The sequence below is a fragment of the Peromyscus eremicus genome, chromosome 3, assembly GCF_949786415.1.
Source record: "Peromyscus eremicus chromosome 3, PerEre_H2_v1, whole genome shotgun sequence".
Taxonomy (NCBI): domain Eukaryota; kingdom Metazoa; phylum Chordata; class Mammalia; order Rodentia; family Cricetidae; genus Peromyscus; species Peromyscus eremicus.
This window is the reverse complement of record NC_081418.1, coordinates 145,751,662-145,770,314: the sequence shown is the minus strand read 5'-3', so window position 1 is coordinate 145,770,314 and position 18,653 is coordinate 145,751,662. Positions and strand designations below refer to the sequence as shown.

At 44.4% G+C, this 18,653-nt stretch overlaps 1 protein-coding gene across 2 annotated transcripts in view; it reads right to left on the bottom strand.

The window, feature by feature from the left end:
- Positions 1-18,653, bottom strand: part of Dera (deoxyribose-phosphate aldolase) — a 77,383-nt gene that overhangs the window by 47,561 nt on the left and 11,169 nt on the right. The window contains exons 2-5 of one of the 2 annotated variants that reach the window (XM_059256981.1): positions 12,659-12,756; positions 10,812-10,959; positions 8,400-8,495; positions 5,836-5,970 (exon numbers count right to left, since the gene is read on the bottom strand). In XM_059256981.1, the coding sequence (XP_059112964.1) occupies positions 5,836-5,970; positions 8,400-8,495; positions 10,812-10,959; positions 12,659-12,756 (477 nt within the window). The remainder of the gene's footprint in view (positions 1-5,835; positions 5,971-8,399; positions 8,496-10,811; positions 10,960-12,658; positions 12,757-18,653) is intronic. The other variant, XM_059256982.1, reaches the window with a different exon arrangement.

Sequence of the window (18,653 nt, the reverse complement as noted above, 5' to 3'; positions counted from 1 at the left end):
ATGACTCCTGCCTAAGTCATAAAGCAATTTCCTTTTGTTTCTTGCTATTCAAAGGCAGTTTAAGAAATAATTGCTAGCGAACATATCTAAGCAATTATTTTTGAATGCCAGAGAGATGTTCAACACTGCACAAGAATGTCCTGAAAATAATGCTTAAGATAATTATATGTACAGTAAAACACTTAATAGAAAATTGTACAGCAACCTTTCATACCAAAAAAGTCATAAAATGTTCAAGAACAAGGTTTCATCCGCCAGAGCAATTAATTAAACTTGTAAGGGTAAAATAGAGATGGGCTTTATAAATCACCCTGCAATAAAATAACCCACAAGAAATAAAACACACACATTTTTGCCAATACTATTGAAGTGTTGAAGAATCATAGCCTAAAAACAAAAGCCACGAAAGCATCCAGCTGCTGCAAGTGTCTCTTGCCTCTCTCTGTTATAAACAACCTGGGAACAGAGGAACTGGATTATGGATTATGTGATTCCATTCCCAGAAAGTATCTATAGATTTAGAAATAGCTTTTCTGATGAGCTATTATTATTAATAGTTCTATAAAGGAAAACAAAAATAAGTTCTTTTGGGGGTCTCCCATTTTTCTTGTGCTTAAAAAAATAAGTAAATAACAAAAGGCTGATTATTGACCCAATTTCAGACGCTCAGAGTCCGGCTCACGGGAGGAAATGAAAGACACACTGACTTTGCCCTTGCAATTCCATTCTCTTTCACTGAAACGCGATAGTTGCTAAGTGTGTGCTACAAACTAAGCTTGGAGACCAACAAGGTGACCAGCTGAAAGATGGAGATAGATGATGAGGCCATGGTGGCAGAAGCCAGACAATACCCCCAACTGCTACACTGAACACATTATACAGGAAATGTCAGTGTCTGGACCACCTAAGAGCCATGACCACAGATGCCCCATGGACACTTGGTCCCCAAAGCGAGAAAAGGGAGCTCTGGTCCTAGGCTCACAGAAGTAGACTCCTAAGCAAGGTCCAAACTGGAGAACATCTCCATGTCACTGGTAAATATATCGGGTATATCTGGGTAGCAGAAACAAGACCACCCCTATGTACATCAACTACGGAAGACAGGTAATTTATCAAAGCCTGCTCATACAGTTTATGTATGATGAGGGCCTTGTGGCAAAAACTTTCTTCAGAAAATCTCTCCAAGAAATGCAATGCAATTTAAGTGTCAACATCAACACTAACGTGTATGTGTGTGTGTGTGTGTGTGTGTGTGTGTACTGTAGTACATAAACCACAGTATAGGAATATTACTGACACTAAGAATTCCAGAGCCTTGAGAGAGTCTCACAGGGGCAGGAGACTCTTACTCCATCACATCCAAACCTCGGTTCTGACTGTACCAGAACTGGTCCAGGAATGTGTGGGAAGGGTATAATAGGCTTTCTTGAACCACCAGCCAGCCCCCAAATCATGACATGGAGACTTATTAATTATGAATATTCAGTCTTAGCTTAGGCTTGTTTCTAGCTAGCTTTTTTTTTCTTTAACTTAAATTAACCCATTTCTATTCATCTGTGTACTGCCCCAAGGCTTATTTACCTTATCTACATACTGTCCATCCTACTTTCCTGCTTCCTTGGTGTCTGGCTGGCTGGCTCCTGGTGGGCTGGGCCTGTCAGGCTGGCTGACTCTCCTTTTCTCTCTGCTCGCCAACCCCGCCTATCCCTCCTTTGCTTAGCTATTGACCATTCAGCTTTTTATTAGACCAATTAAGTGCCTTGGGCAGGCAAGGTGAAACAGCAACACTTCTTTACAAAATTAAACAAATGCAATATAAACAAATGCAATACATCTTTACATAATTAAACAAATATTCTATTTCATAACAGAAAGGGGCTGGATCAAAAACTTGGGAAACGTTTGTCAGGCAATTCTAACAGCCAACAATACCCTCATCACTCTGTCCTAGGTGACAAACAGATACACATTTGTCAGCATGAGCAGGAGACAGGGAAGTAATGTCAGGACAGCTCAGTGTGAATGAGCTAAACATGACTGATAGGAAAAGGCTTAACAGAAAAGGACCATGCTACAAAAAGTGCTATATAAGTAGAGACCCCAGCAGTCAGCACTGCTCAAGGTAGGACGCATCACCTCAGGGATTTCAGTGTTTCCTGAATGCCTCACCACACTCACAATAACACAACCACCAACAAAATCATCCTGAGCAATCAAGAGACCACTAAATCTAGTAAGATTTCTTTTTTAAGTTGTTAAGAGGGAACAGTAACTATTTTAATCCATTTCTTTCCCATGTGGCTACATTCCCTAATTTCAAGAAGACTCACTGCTTCTGAGACCCTGCTTCTCTGGAAATGATGCTGAGTAGGAAGGTGGACAGGAGTTGAGAACACACGTAACAACCAGGCAAATGAGGATGCTAGTGCTCAGAGGTCTGGTAGCCAACATGGCAGACAATGTAATGGAACTTGGCTCTCTACAGGGGTAGAGAAGTGATATGATGCCTGCCTCTGGACTCCTTGGGCACCGGGCATGCCTGTGACGCATATACATAAATGCAGGTAAAAAAACATTGATATAGATAAAAAAAAATAAAAGGAACAAAGGATAAGAATGGGAGGGAGTGTGGTGGTCTGAATAAGAATTGCCCCCATAGACTCCTATATCTGCATGCTAAAGGAGAGGCGCTATTTAAAAGGATTACGAGGTGTAGCTTTATTGGGGTAGGTATGGCCTTGCTAGCGGAAGTGCGTCACGGGGGTTGGCTGTGAGGCCAAGCCAGGGCCAGTGGCTCTCTCTTTCTGCCGTCTTTGGATCCATACTTCCAGATGGTTCCAGATACTGCTCCAGCACCAAGTCTGCCTGCGTGCCTCCATTCTCCCTGCCATGATGACAACAGACTAAATTTCTCAAATTATAAGCAAGTCCCAATTAAAAGTTTTCATTTACGAGAGTTTCCATGGTCATGGTGTCTCTCCTCACAGAGCCGAGAGCACCCAACATGGACCCATATGCTTCTGGATCATGAGATGTGGTCAGGAGGCATTCTAAATGGTTAGGGCAATTTCTGTTGTGCTTTACAAAGGGTAACAGTTAATCTTTATTGTCCACTTGTTGGAATCTAGAATCACTCTAGAAAGAAACATCTGGGCACAACTGTAAGAGAACATCTAGCCACCCTGAACGTAGGTGGCAGGAGCCTTCCTCTGGGGCCCCAGGCTGAATTAAAAGGAGAAAGTGAGCTGAACATTGCATTCATCTCTCTCTGAATCACAACTTCAGATTTTGTTGTGAATTCTCTGCCACGATGGACTGTCTCTCAGACTGTGAGTCAAAATAGCCATTTCTTCCTAAGCCATTGGGTATTTCGTTACAGCAATGAGAAAAGCAGCCAATACACAGAGTAACTTATGAAACGGAAACACAGAGAAGGCCCAAGGCACAGACCGTAACAGCCTGGTGGGCACTCCACAAAATTAATATGAAACTCCTAACTCAGTAAACACCTAGTATAAAAACAGGGCCATGAATATCACAACACGTAATCAAGCTGAGAATCAAAATTAAGACAAAATGCTGCAGTGGGGAAAGGCTTAAGTCACTGCTGGCTTCTATTTAGAAATGAGTTTCTAGCATTAAATGTTCCTTTTCAATTTGGTTTGGGTCAAGAGGTTATTAATACCATAAAAAAAAGTTAATGGAAAAGTATGGTCTAGGACAAAAATGTGTTATTATATTTTGTGGAAATGCCTACTTTGGGGAAATTATTATCTCAAAAACAGCCATTCCTAAGTCTGTTAGAGGATAGCCAATTACATCAAAACCTATCTCCTATTGGATTTTATTTTTCAATTAGTAGAACTTGAGAGACAGAAGCACAAGTTAGAATATAAACTGCACATCTATGTCTCCACTTGCTTATAAAAGACATAAAGGACATATATTCCCAGATTTATTTAAAATATGGCACATATTTACAATATCCACAATTCTGAAATCTGTAACCACAAGCAGATCAGTAGAATACACAAGAACAAGAATATATATAAAATAGGACTTTTAAGCAGGATTAAGAAAGCACACATAGAAAACAATACAAAAGGGGTCACAAGTGAAAAAACATGTTTGTGAACTGTCAAGAACGGTATAGACAGGAGAGGGGGCGGAAAATGGGAAAGACTGTGAAATGTAGCTAACACTCCAAGCTGAAAAACACGTTTCCCAGCTTGACTTGCAGCCACTGATGGTGGCCATTTAAGCAATTCAGTCAAGGCAACAGGATGCACTAACAGGGTGTGGAGATTTTAAAATGGGGCAGGCCCTTCTTCCCTGCCTTGGAAGAGAAGGTGTGAAGGCTGGACCTTCAGAGACCACCTTAGACAATGGAGTGTCCCTACTGTGGTGGTAGACACACGTGCTTCAGAACCAGACGATGGAATTGGTCAAGGTCTCTGGCATAACACTCTAAATACTTCCGTCTGAGCATTGTGTAACTAAACCACTGACTGAATCTCTGTCACTTCCTAACAAAGCACAAATGGGTCACGGGAGCTGAACAATGGAATTAGGGTTGACAGACAAAGGTTTACAGACAAACCTAACAGTCTTCTCTCTCAGACCTGGTTTCAATATCTGTAGTCTCAGTTAACAGGGATCAACTTAATCTGAAATTACTAAATGGGAGGTTCCAGAAAGAAACAATTCGTTGGCTGTACATGGCACCGGCGGTGAAATCTCATGCATCCCACTCTGTCCGGCCTTGGATGTGGAACATCTTTTGTCCAGCATGTCCAACTGTATGTGCCACCTGCCCCTTAGTCACTAAAGCCATCTCGGGTATCGGCTACATCTCAGTTAACAGGGATACATGGCGGCTGGCAAGATGGCTCAGTGGGTAAAGACACCAACAGCCAAGCCTGGTGACCTGAGTTTGATCCCCAGGCCACACACGGGGGAAGGAGAGAACTGACTCCCAAAGTTGTCCTCCGATCTCCAGCTGAGCCCTGGTATGTACACACGTCCTCATACATACACAAATAAATAAAAAATAAATAAACAGTGACCCACTGATCCTCCAAACTTAAAATATGTGTTTTATTTAATATGTACATCTATCAAGAAACAATATATTATCTTGGTATTAATTTAGTTTCATTTAAAATGTTAGCTAAGTTACTTGCTTATGGCAATTTTTTTCAGAGTGTACTACAGTTACTTTAGTTATTATTAATGTCCTCATCTTTAGGATACAAGATATATACAAGAATAGATAAAATCCATTTGATTATTTCATACCTCGTTGTAAAAACAGAATCCTGTTACTGGAATGACATTATCTTATTTCAGCCTGGTGTGACAATGAAACACTAACCCTGAAGATGAATATGCAATAGCATTCATGGTAGTAAAGATACACTGTTAATAGGCTTATTAATAGTGCACATCTTCCAAGTCCACAAAGATTAAGGTAAAAATGGTGACCTTCCCCAATATACTCGAATAAACCTTGCTTAGAAGGCTTGCCTGGAGTGATTTATGTATTGAATAACAAAATAGTACAGAATAGAAGTAACTATCCCCAAAAGAAGCAAATTAATAACTTGTAAACTGATTTTACTGCACGGAATAACTATGCACCTAATTACAGAAAGGGTCACAACAAGTTTCTGCAGACAGGGAATGGCCTCAAGAGAGCACTCTTAGCCAGGTTTCCTCTGACATTTGACTTGTGACCTGGAACCTGATTCCCAAGGCACGCTGCCTCCCTTCCAGATCCCCACATAACCCACCAGGAAGGGATGGAGCTCCCTGGGAGCAAGGACCTGCACCCACCTTCCCAGCGGCCGGTCAGCACCAAGGTCCTGTTAATGACCACGTCGATTTCGGTAGCTCCATCCTCGACGGCCAGTCTGATCTCTTCCAATCGTGTCTTTAAATGAGTCTGTCCAGCTGGAAAGCCAGTGGCCACTGGGAGAGATTTAAAAGAAAGAAAATAGGGAGAGGGAGAAAAAGGGGGGGGGGAGAAAACACATTTCAATTGGTCAGTTCCTAAGTCCAGCATTTAGAGAGGAAAGCATGAACGGTACCTTTACCATCACTCACAACACGAGACAACGTGCAGGGCAGAATGTGAGTGCTTTAGGGAAATGGTGACGTGATCCTCTCTGGAAGAGCAGAAGTTCAGTTGCTGCAGAGGTGTTTGCACGGCACACTTACTGACTAGCATCTAACTAAGTACGTTAGCTGACAGGAATAACATCATAGGTGGAGCTTTACAAGACAGACACTGGTTGAGTCAAGCTGGCTACCCTGACTTACCCATTTGCCCCTGATCTGATCTCAACTTCCCCATGACTGGACTTAGTGAACTAGAGCAACCAAATCATAAGACAGAGTCCCCGCAATGTCTCTTAACACAACCAGCCAGCAGCCGAGACCAAGGAGAAGCCAGGCAGGAGAGAAAGCAGCTGTCCCCGCAGGAAAGGACCAAGAATGCATAAAAGAAAGAAGAACACACACCTACGGCTTTGAGAACTAGAACTTTTCCCCATTCGTCCCATCTCCGCGATCCTAACCACGCTTGCTGTCCTTTCCTACAGCTATAAGCTCCTAGGCTCTGCTATCGCAGGCCTGACATATTGCCCTGTTATGTAACTGAGGGCCTAATGCACTGAGATGGTGAAAACCAAGGGCCACAAAGGTAGAGCTGCCAACGACGCTGGGAATCCTCTCCAACAGGTGACACACAAACAGGGCACGGGGGCTGCAGCAACGGCTCAGTGCTGAAAAGCACGGGCTGCTCTTGCCAAGGACCCAACGTCGGCTCCTGGTACCCACATGGTGGCTCACAACTGTCTGCAACTGTTCAGAGGATCTAACGCCTTCTTCTGGCTTCTGTGAGGGCTCAGAGGAACTTAATTCATAAGAACCCATACAAGCACAAACATAAACATATAAACACACAAACATAAAAAAAAATCTTAAAAAAAAAAAGATATAGTACATCACGTTTCATTAATAAAATAAGTAGCCGATCTTTATAAACTTTTTCTTTTTGAGACATGGACTTTCCATGTAGCCCAGGCTGGCCTTCAACTAGCAGCAATCCTCCTGCCTCAGCCTCCTAAATGCTAGAATTACAGGTTTGTCCCACCATACCTGGCTCAGATTATTTAAACTACCAGGACATTCTTGTAGCCAATTTAAAACTAGAATCTAACACTATCTGTCTCCACCTGTCCATCTGTCCATCTATTCATCCACAGACACATGCACTGAGGTTTTTTATAGTCCATTAATTTGTCATTTCTTCATTTAATAGGTGTGTGTACATGCGCACGTAAGGTCAGGAGACAGCCTGAGGGAGTTGGCTATCTCCTTCCACTGTGTGGGCTTCAGGGATCCAACTCAGTAGCCAGAAGTGACAAGGGGCACCTTTATTTCACTAGTGGTCCTTCACAAGTGGGTTCTGAGAGCTAATTCTCTCCCTAGCTTATACCATACTTTCTAGTTTTATTTATTTATTTATTTATTTATTTATTTATTTATTTATTTATTTTTTGCTGACATCAGCTAACTAACTCACCAGCATGAAGCCAATCATGTCAAGCTCTGCTTAAAACCTTCCAGACGACACTGTCATCAGACCCCACGCCACCAGCAATCAGCAGCTTCCCCAGCTTCCACTCCCATAGCCACCTGTCCATCCAGCCTTTGCACACTACAATCACAAGCCTTTCTGTTCCCTGAACATGCTCTGTGCCTTTACATACACTGGTTCCTGTCTAAACAGCATTCCCTGACTTAGCAACAGTATCAGGATCCTCCTCATCCCTCAAGGCCCAACGCAATGATCGCCTGTGCGGGGATGAACTCTTAGTCTTCGGCCTCAACCTCGGCTGAGGAAAGCATTCCCTGCTCAGTTGCCGCATGTCACACACATGCAACAGAATGCGTAGACATGTGTGTATGCACGACAGAGCCGACACTATGACTATAAATCTGATGGCCCTCATAAATTGAAGGATTTCCTTAAGAACAGAGATATGGTTCTATATTTTTAGGACTTAATATGTCAAGGCTTGAGGTTGGTAGAGTTTTTTTTGTCTGTTTTAGAGATTTCACTATGTGGCCCAGACTGGCCTCAAACTCACAGTCCTCTCCCTGAGCTCCTGAAGTGATGGGATTCTACACATATGACACCCAGCCTACTTTAATGTCTCCCTTTACTACATAATTATTTTAACACATACTAAAATCATGAATCAACACAACTAAATACTTGAAATCAACGCAATCACAGTACAAGTTTATGGAGGACGCTCCATGCTGACTGTGCTAAAGAACTTCAGACATGTTGAAAAATAACAAGGGTAAAAAGCCGCTGCACATCTTACCTGATGCCACGGGGATACTGCAGCCTGCGGCCTTGAGTGCCTTGACAGCGTCACCCACGCGGGCGGGATAGACACAGACCGCGGCGGTGGTGATGCCTGTGAGGAGAGCAGAGCGGCCTACTTTACATGGAGTTCGTTCGGCACACACTACACCTTGAACCATCACTTCTAAGACAACACTGGCAGAAATCCAAGCACGGGGAAGGCTTTCCCCACGTGGCTGCAGCAAACGGAAGGGCTGGGTTAATTCTCTGACGTTTATGCAGCCGCTGTGTGTGCACAGGCCATGGCACACATGTGGAGGTCAGAGGGCATCTCACAATGGTCACTGATCCCCTTCCAGCACCGCGTGGCTTCCAGGGACCAGACTCAGGTTCCCACACCATCAGGCTTGGCAGCAAGCCCCGCTCCCCCTGAGCCTTCTCACCCCTGGAAAGCTTTCTCTGTTGCTTTTTCTTCTAGCTCCTGGAAACACAGACCAATTTTTGATCTTTCTAGTCACAGAGACGTTCTGTGACATCATTCTTTGAGGCTATTTAACAAAATCCTATTATTTTCCTCCCAGGGGCTAAACAGTATACTTATTTGGAAATATTTCATTTCGTGCACATAACAAAAACTAGCTTTTCATGGCATTCGAACAGCCAACAGATGAAGAAAAATACAAAGAAAATTCAGGGTGACACAATAAATGGGGTCGGAACTTCCTCCTTTATATGTAAGATGCTGTGGTGGACTGAATGAAAATGGCCGCCACAGGCTCACAGGAGTGGCACTATTAGGAAGTGTGTTCTAGCTGGAGTAGGTGTGACCTTGTTGGAGGAAGTGTGTCACTGGAGTGGGCTTTGAAGTTTCTGATGCTCAACCAAGCCTAGTGTCTCTCTCTCTTCCTGCCGATCCTTCTCCAGCACCATGTCGGCCTGTATGCCGCCATGCTTCCTGTCATGATGATAATGGACTAAACCTCTGAACCTGTAAGCCAGCCCCAATTAGACGTTCTCCTTGATAATAGTTACAGCCAGGCAGTGTGCTGCACACCTTTAATCCCAGCACTCAGCAGGCAAAGGCAGGCAGATTTTTGTGAGTTGGAGGCTCACCTGGTCTACACAATGAGTTCTAGGCCAACCAGGGTACATAGAGACCCCGTACAAGGCAGAGGGGAGTTACAGGGAGGGAGGGAAGAAGAGAGGAAGAGAGAGAGGTAGAAAGAGGGAATAAAATGACAATTTAAAAGGTCCAAATAGCTGGTACAAAACCAAGGAACCTAAGTGTCACTTTTAGTGCTGTAAAAAGCTGGGTGCTGGTGGTTTGTGCTTTGTTTACAGGACTGGGGATGGAAGCCAGGGCCTTTAGTACTCAACAATGAGTTGCATCTCTAGCTCTAAAAAGGAAAGAAATGTAATAAACAGTTTTCTAAAGTGACGGAGTTGCTTAGGTCTACTAATAGCCCACAGAGTATCCGTGATGCTTGCACTGGGCTAGCTCAGCAGGTTTCCCTGCACGCACAGAAGTTGGGCACTCCAGAGCCAAGAAGCATCTATCCACAGAGAGGAACTCTGCCTCTCAAAAATGGCTTGGCAAGTGACAACACATGTGGCCCTGGCAGCACCTCCTGGCTCCCCAGGTCTTGGTTTTCTCACTTAGAAAATATAAAGATCAGGGCTGGAGAGATGGCTCAGTGGTTAAGAGCATTGGCAGCTCTTCCAGAGGTCCTGAGTTCAATTCCCAGCACCCACATGATGGCTCACAGCGATGTATAGTGGGATCTGATGCCCTCTTCTGGCCTGCAGGTGTATAAGCAGATGGAGCACCATATACACAAAATAAATAAACCTCAAAAAAAAAGAAAAGAAAAGAAAAGGAAAAAGAAAGAAAATAGAAAGATCAACACCAACACTAACACTACCACCACCATAGCCCCGGTCTCCTCCATGTTTTACATTTGAAAGCTCAAAACTCAGGGCAGCTTTTCACTACGAGAGTGATAGGAAGGGTTTTATTGTTTTGTTTTTTGTAAGTTCTAACCTAATATATAGTACTTCCCATTTGCGTTTTATTCTCAAATGCATTTCATTTACTTCATGTATGTGATGTGATCATTAAGTAATGAGGCTTTTCCCTCACAGCTAGGGATTCAGAGCCCGTATTTCAGCCACTAGATAGAAAATTTCCCAAACAGAGAACTGAGGAAACTCTCAATCAGCACCTTCAGTTCATAGATGCGAAACCAGACCTGAATCCAAGGCTTGGAATCTCTTCAGTTTTTGAAAGAGGAATCTCAGTGGTCTGTCTGTACACAGAGCAGAGGTCTGCCAGGACACAATGCCACATCAGCAGGTGAGCACCAAGTCCCCGGGCTCCAGCGATTACGACTACAACCGGGCAAACGCAGCTCGACTTCACACTCCTCACCTTTGTCGTGCAGATCTAAAGCTTTTAAGAGGTCCTCCCGGATTGGATATTTGGCTTTGTAACAGAGCCGTTGAACGTTAGAAAACGTGTCATCCCCGGAAAGTGTGGTAAGGTCTATAAACGTAACAGCTTTCAGGAGCCACACAGCCTAGACGAGGAGGAGAAATGAGGGAAATCAAAAATAAGGTGAACCTCGAACCTAGTTAATGAGCAGAGAACCAAGAGACAAATATGAGTGTTAATGGCTAAGGCCAATGCTGCTATAAAGCGTTTTCTGATACAGGGTATAAACAGAGCCTCAAAAATGACCAACAGAGGCCAGCAAGATAGCTCATCAGGGAGAGGAGCTTGCTGCCAAGCCTGAGGACCTGAGTTCCAGCCCCAGAGCCCACAGGGTGGAAAGAGAGAACCAACTCCTATAACCTGTTCTACTTCCACATGAGTGCAGGGATATGTACACACACACACACACACACACACACACACACACACACACACACACGATTTAAATTTTAAATTGTTTTTAAAAGAATGGTAATCAAGATGAACATTACCCAGAATAAAACAAAAGAACAGACTTAATCTATTTTTTTTTCCTCAGAAGCCCCAAACTGAAGCCTCTACTCTACCAACTCCTGCCATTTCTGACTCCTCCAGCTCATCCATCAGGAACCAGCCACAAATGTGGTACCGTGAGATCTACCTTCATTTTACTTTCTTTCCCGGGAGCTAAGGTGATGCAATATTTTCTGAACTCTCTAAGTTCCTTGTTTTGTTTTGTTTTTCCAATCCAATTCTATTATTACAACAACCCTCATATTTCCTAACTCACTCTAAAAAATGTCCTTTTATCTTTTCAACCAGGATGAGCGGAATGGGAAACGTTACTTGACAGGCCTCCATCACTATGTTCTGCTTCTCTTGTGACACGAACCCCGACGTCATCCTAGGCCTGCACAGCACATCTCGGGCTGCCTCACACTAAAGAAGAGGCTGACTGGAAGCATGCCACCTGCTGTGGGATGGTCTGTATGTCAAATGTGTTGCTGATTGGTCAATAAATAAATCACTGATTGGCCAGTGACCAGGCAGGAAGTATAGGCGGGGCTAACAGAGAGGAGAATTGAGAGAACAGGAAGCTGGATGAAGGAGACACTGCCAGCCGCCACCATGACAAACAGCATATGAAGATGCTGGTAAGCCACGAGCCACATGGCAAGGTATAGATTAATGGAAATGGATTAATTTAAGCTGTAAGAACAGTTAGCAAGAAGCCTGCCACGGCCATACAGTTTGTAACCAATATAAGTCTCTGTGTTTACTTGGTCGGGTCTGAGTGGCTGTGGGACTGGCGGGTGAGAGAGATTTGCCCTGACTGTGGGCCAGGCAGGAAAACTCTAGCTACAGCCACCAAACGTCACTTTTGGAATTTTATGAAAAGCGGTAGTGAGGTAAACTCTCCTACCTCAGGTCTCAGCAGTGGACACACCAGTGTAGATGTTCATGGCTTTGAAATTAAAAAAAAAGAAGACAGCCGAAGAAAGCATGGCCAAGAAACTGAATAAATGTGTTGAGGAAATGTGCCATTTAATTCGCTCATGAATAAAGATGCTTCAAATTCATTTGCGGTCTGGCCACTCAAAAGTGATAAGATTCTAAACTTGTTTGGATAAATGCGTTATCTTTCTCCAACCCATCATCATCATATATGAATTATTAAAATAAGCCACGGACAGCTGCAATCCTTTAAGTTTAGATGCATCTTGAGGGAAATTCAATACTGTGGCCTTGAGGGAAGAGGCGTGCATTGTAAGGTGTGGAGACAGAATGCTCAAGAGAGCCTGTACCTGCCATTCCTTCTTCACGCTTCTGCGAGCCTGGATCTGTTCTGCCCGCCGCAGAACGGCAGCCTGATTCACTTGAACTCTGGAGATCCAGCTGAGGTCTAGAAGGACAAGGGTGACACGTCTAAGTTTGAAGAGTCCCATTATCATCTCCAGAGGACACACCTTTCCTTCACTATCAGTATTCTTTTAAAACACATGTGATGTCTCGGGGGTAAAATGGCTCAGTCGGTAAAGCCCTTGCTGTGTAAGCCTGGTGTCCTAAATTCAATCCCCAGGACCAACATCACGGTGGAAAGAGAAGTGACTCCACGGAGTTGTCCTTTAACCTACAAACACCCTCTGTGGCATGCATGAGCCTGCACTTCATATACATACACAAGATAACAAGTATATTTTTAAAGTCATGCTTCTTTTTCACAATAACAAATGCACAACCCTGTAGTAAACCTGGTCATCACAAGATACATTTCATGCAAAATCAAGTGCATCGGAAACTACAAGAAGCCGTATTGATTAATTACACACATAAGCACAGCAGGGGGTGTGCCCTCCTCCCCTGGCACACATGTCTCACCTCTGACAGAGAAGACTTATTTGTGAGTGTCTAGTCCAGGAGAGAAATGATTAATAAATACTTAAGTGAATTAGTGAATACTTAAAGGCATCTTTGATCACTACCCACTTACTGACAAGATTAATACCTGCTTGATGCTGATGATACAGCCCATCAAAAGAGAATTTTTCAACATGTACTAGAAATAACAACAGTGTAGCAGACATTCAAAACAGGGAAGGAAAAAAAAAAAACCACTTAAAGTTGATGAGATATGGCTGGCACGTCTGCTTCAACGTGGCCTCTCCAGTGTTGTCTATTTTGTTTGAGACTGGTTATGTGTCGCTAAATGACCTTGGTGGTAAGTCAGCCAGCTTCCCAGAAGATGTAACATTGGGAGACATCTTTGTCACAGAACTTAGATGGGATTTTTGAAGAGTAGAGATAGAACAGCTTCTTGTACTTAGTTCAGTGTGAATCATGGTCTCACCCTTGGGAGTCCAGTGTCTGGTGCCCAAGACTTTCAACTCCACCCATGGATCTCTGGCAGCAAACAGCCTCACTATGGTAAGCTAGATGTGCAGCCATTTATCTACTTAGCTGGCCTCATTTCTACATCACTGCCCCTCCTGCAGGAACCTCATGTTTTTGAAAAAAAGAGTCTGAGAAGACAATGATGAGCAAAGTGGAATCGTTAGGAAATATGTGTCAGTCCCACAGCTCTCTGACATGCGTGGAGAACTGCTGACTGTAGATTGTATTGTGTACCAGTCAGGTGAACTGTCTCTGTGACCAAATACCTCCTGGAAACAACTAAGGGAAGGGGGTTATTTTAGCCCATGGTCACATGACCCTGTGCATTTGGAAATAGGATCATCTCAGTGGGATCTTGTAACAAAGGAAAAGCATTCACCTTGTGGTCAACCAGAAAGCAGAAAAAGTGTAACTCAGAAAAGGACCCAAGATTTTTGAGGTGGCTCTGAAGGTAAGGGTGTACTTGCTGCCAACCCTGACAACCTAAGCTCAACCCCTGGAACACATATGAGGGAAAAGAGAATGAACTCTGGAGATATGCCCTCTAACTTACACACACACACACACACACACACACACACACACACACACACTCACACACACACACCCCACAGAGGAAGAAAGGAAGGGAAGGAGTAAGGGACCAGGGCACGATACTAAGCTGCCAGTGACCTACATCCATCCACCTGCTACCTTTCAGCACCTGTCATTAATGCCATCAGATAAATTAGGAGCCCATTGAGGGGCTCATGCATTCATTCATACATTAGATCAGAGCCCTCATGATGTACCTACCTCTGGAGATGCCCGCACGGACATGCCCACAGTTGTACCTCATCAATCCTATAGGCACCCCTCAATCCTATCACCTGACAACCACAACTGAGCACCACGCTAATTAGGAACACAATCCTAAAGAGTTTGCTCTTCACAAAGATGAGACCTGGGGCCACCGGGACAATTAGAAGGTCTTCATCAAAGACGCTTTCTTTCCCATTTCCATCTGTGGGTTCTTACAAGTATCAATATTAATGGTTACAGAAAGTCCAAATTTGAGTAAGAATGACTTATAGAAATATTATTCAATATCACTAAAGTAGGAACCAAGTTTTTTTTTTTAATTTCTGATTAAATTATTTTGTTAGCTGAAATCATTTAATAAAACAGATTTTCAACATTTCAACCCATCTGTTCTGCTCCTTAAAATATCACTTTGTCTTGCTTCTTTGCTGAGCCAACTCAAGAGAAAACAGACGCTTGGGTCAGGCAGGCTCCTGCCCCTTCTTCCCACCCAAAGATAGAGTGGATTAGAGGCAGAGTCCCGGGGAGTAAGACTGGACAGATGAGGATGCACACAGCTCATTTAAGACTTAGAAGAACCAAGCTCCACCCAAATGGAGGAGAGGCTTAAAACAAACAAACAAACAAAAAACCCGACCAACTGACCACTACTAGGGGTGATTAAGTTCATGGTTGTTTCAGGAGGACAATAGAGACAAGAGTTGTATAGTATCATAAGGTTCAGGGCCAAAAAGCTGAAGCCGCCGGGCGGTGGTGGCGCACGCCTTTAATCCCAGCACTCGGGAGGCAGAGCCAGGTGGATCTCTGTGAGTTCGAGGCCAGCCTGGACTACCAAGTGAGTTCCAGGAAAGGCGCAAAGCTACACAGAGAAACCCTGTCTCGAAAAACCAAAAAAAAAAAAAAAAAAAAAGCTGAAGCCAGCCAAGCTGGGTCTCTTTTTCTCAAAGTTCCTCCCTCCTCTCTCCTCACACCCCCTGAGTTCTGCTGCTGGTGGAAGATCTCAAGCAAACCCCAAGGGGCCACCATCCCTCAGTTTTCTCAGACATCTCCCTCTCCTTCCTTCTCACACTGGGCCTCAGTGCTCCCAAACAACAAATGTTTCCGGATTTGGTATTTCATGCTCTGTCTCTGGATCTTGTGTCTATTTGTTCCTTCCGCCTGGAATGTCTTTCTTTACCTTGTATGAACAGTGAACTCCCACCGACCTGCTAAGACTCCGTTCAGGGACTGAGGACATAGCTTAGTTGGTCAAGTCCTTGACTAGCATCCCAGAAACCCATATAAACTAGCCACAGCAAGATACACTTTTAATTCTAGTCCGTGGAGAATGGAAGTGTATGAGGTCATCCTCAGACAAAACAGCAGATTCAAGGCCAGCCTGAGCTACATGAGACCTGTCTCAGAAAAGAGAGGAAAGGAGGGGGGGAGGGGAGGTCCCCTTCTTGGGGAACCCTTTCTATCTGATGTTTACAAGTGACTTGGCCGTCTACTTTCAGCCCCGCCCCTTCACTTGGAAGAGCACTGACAACATTAAATCTTTGTACCTCCAAGAGGTGTTTAAAATCTCCAGCGCAGCATATGACAATGAGGACGCTCAAGGAAGACGGGGGACGCTCAGGGAAGACGGGGGGCTCTCCAGTCTCCCCAGGTCACAAAGGACTTTGGATCTCAGGAAGAGAAAAACCATGGCAGTCCAGATGGGATGCTTGGACACATTTTCCTTAAAAAGTAACTTCCAACTCGGTGCTCCTCCCACCTAAGGTTAGAACCCAGGAGGCCAGTGCTCACACTGCTGACACCGCTTGCCACAGGTCCCTGGGAGGCATCTACTGGAAAATGTAACAGGAATTACCTCTCCCGGTATCAGCTTCAGTTGCTAAAAATATCATTAACGGTCATAAAATTACCACGGCCCCATATTCAATCCAGCCACAGAATTTACCTCTGTGACCTCCCACGGCAATGAATTACATAAGTGACAATCGCGTTTTATTAGAACTTCATTTGCCACTCTTTAATTTCGTCAAATAACCCTTGTTCTCCTGTTATGGGGTCTGGGGAAGAAAGGATTGCCTGACCTTTGTTATGTCCTTCATAACTCTTAATATTCCATTCAAGTACCCTTTAGCGTCTCCTCGCCAGGAGAAATGACTCCAATACACACACCCTCATCAGGACCAGAGAATCTTCAGCTTCGGAGGCCATGAGGGGTTTCAAGCTCATGTGTCTTTGGGGAGAACAGACATGAAGCCATAACTGGAAGGCGGCAATGTCCCTCCTCACACTCTCTAATGGGTGTTTCTCTTGGGTGACATTCAGGCCCCTCTGTCAGGTATTAATTTGTTCTCAAATGCTTGTCTCCCTTTTTTTTTTTTAATTTTTCTGGTTCGAGTCTCAGTGGACAGAGGGGCTTTCTAGTCTCCCGACACTTCCATTTTGTTTGTTTGGGGTCCTTCCCATAATTCCTGACCCACATGGTGTGAAATAACAAGCCTACATGAGTAGAAACATGTTGACTTCACCTTTGTTCCTAAGGGTCAAAATCATGACACTTTACTAGACACAACATTCTCCAAGAGTGGAGAATTTCAATTCTTTCTAACCGTTCCACCCAAACCTGTTTCTGGTACTGTCTCCAAGTCCGTCACTTCCCAGTGTGCACCTGCGCATTTTAATGCTCGTTCATGTTCCCAAGTACCCTGCTTAGTTGTACTCACACAGCTGTCTGTTATTTCGGCATTGTTTGTTCTCAAGTCTAATTTGCATCCTCCCAGGAATCAGCCCCACCCTCCCAGCTGTGCAGGTGTTCAACACAGAAACAGCTCACCAACAAATGCTTGTACCCCTCCTATCCTGGCAAGCTAGTGCTCATATCAGTCACTGAAACTGGTAAAGGATGTCATGAGCATGTCTGATCTGTCAACCTTCACCTTGGAAAGGGGTGGGCTGGCTAGAAACAGAGACACCTGGATGCTACTGCTAATTTCAAATTTAACTTCCACAGTAAGCGAGAAGACATCACCTTGCCCAGTTTCTATCCCCAAAATACAGCATGCAGAAGCTTCCCTGTGAGCCCCATCCTTAGCTGAGAGCAGGTAAGATCTATCAGCAGCCTTGTTCTGAGAGTCTCCCATCTATCAGCCTTGGGGGGAGGAGGGGTTCGAGGGAACCTGTGAACTTTCTGGGTACTAGGCAGATCTACTACTCCGCCTGTTAAACTGGTCCTGAGAATCCAGATGTTAAGAACCCAAACCCTGCCACAGCCAGGATGGACCTTTCTAATGATACCTCAAATTCCCATCCAACACACATTCACCTACAGCTATCAATCCAAATCTGGTTGAAGAATACACCTGTCTATCATTCAAATAATCACAACTTAGAAGGTTTGTACCAAGATAAGGACAGACTTGATCTCTGTGCCAAGCATCTGTCCTCTTCCATCGAACTGACATTTCTGGTGTGCCTTGCATCCAACAGCTAAACGGGTTATAACACTTTCAGGATATCATCACAGCAGAAGATGGCCGAGGTCATATCACACCTTAGCTGCAGTCCTCACCTTGCTCTGCCTGGCAGCATCATATCTTAAGCTCAAGGTTTTCCACCTCCCTTTATCCTCCATCCATCCTTGAGATGCTGGCCACTGCCCAGCTGCTGCTGCTGCTCTGCCATAATCAGTCACCATTTTGGAAAACGGCCTTTTTCCACTCATCAATAACCAGGCGGGTGATCTGGGCACTGAAAGAACCTAGTCTCTTATTCTGGAACTTTCTGTACAGTTCTTGAGCTGGCTTTCAGGTCCAAGTGTTCCCAGGATCCTGAGGATGGCTCACTCTGTGACCAGCCCCCAGTCTGCAGCAGCAGTACTTGGCCGTGGCTGTACAGCTCATACCACAGCTCCTTAGCAGAATGGGGACTATCCCTGAGTGCCCATGAGCAGATTCTACTGTCTCTCCATTTAGCACCTCCTGAGGGCACGTGCTGTGCAACTGATCTGAGACACACAGTGGCACAGCAAGCGTGTGGCTGCCCTAAAGAAACAAAGGAAAGGGCTGGCGAGATGGCTCAGCCACGAAAGGCTAGGCTCACAACCAACAAGACAAG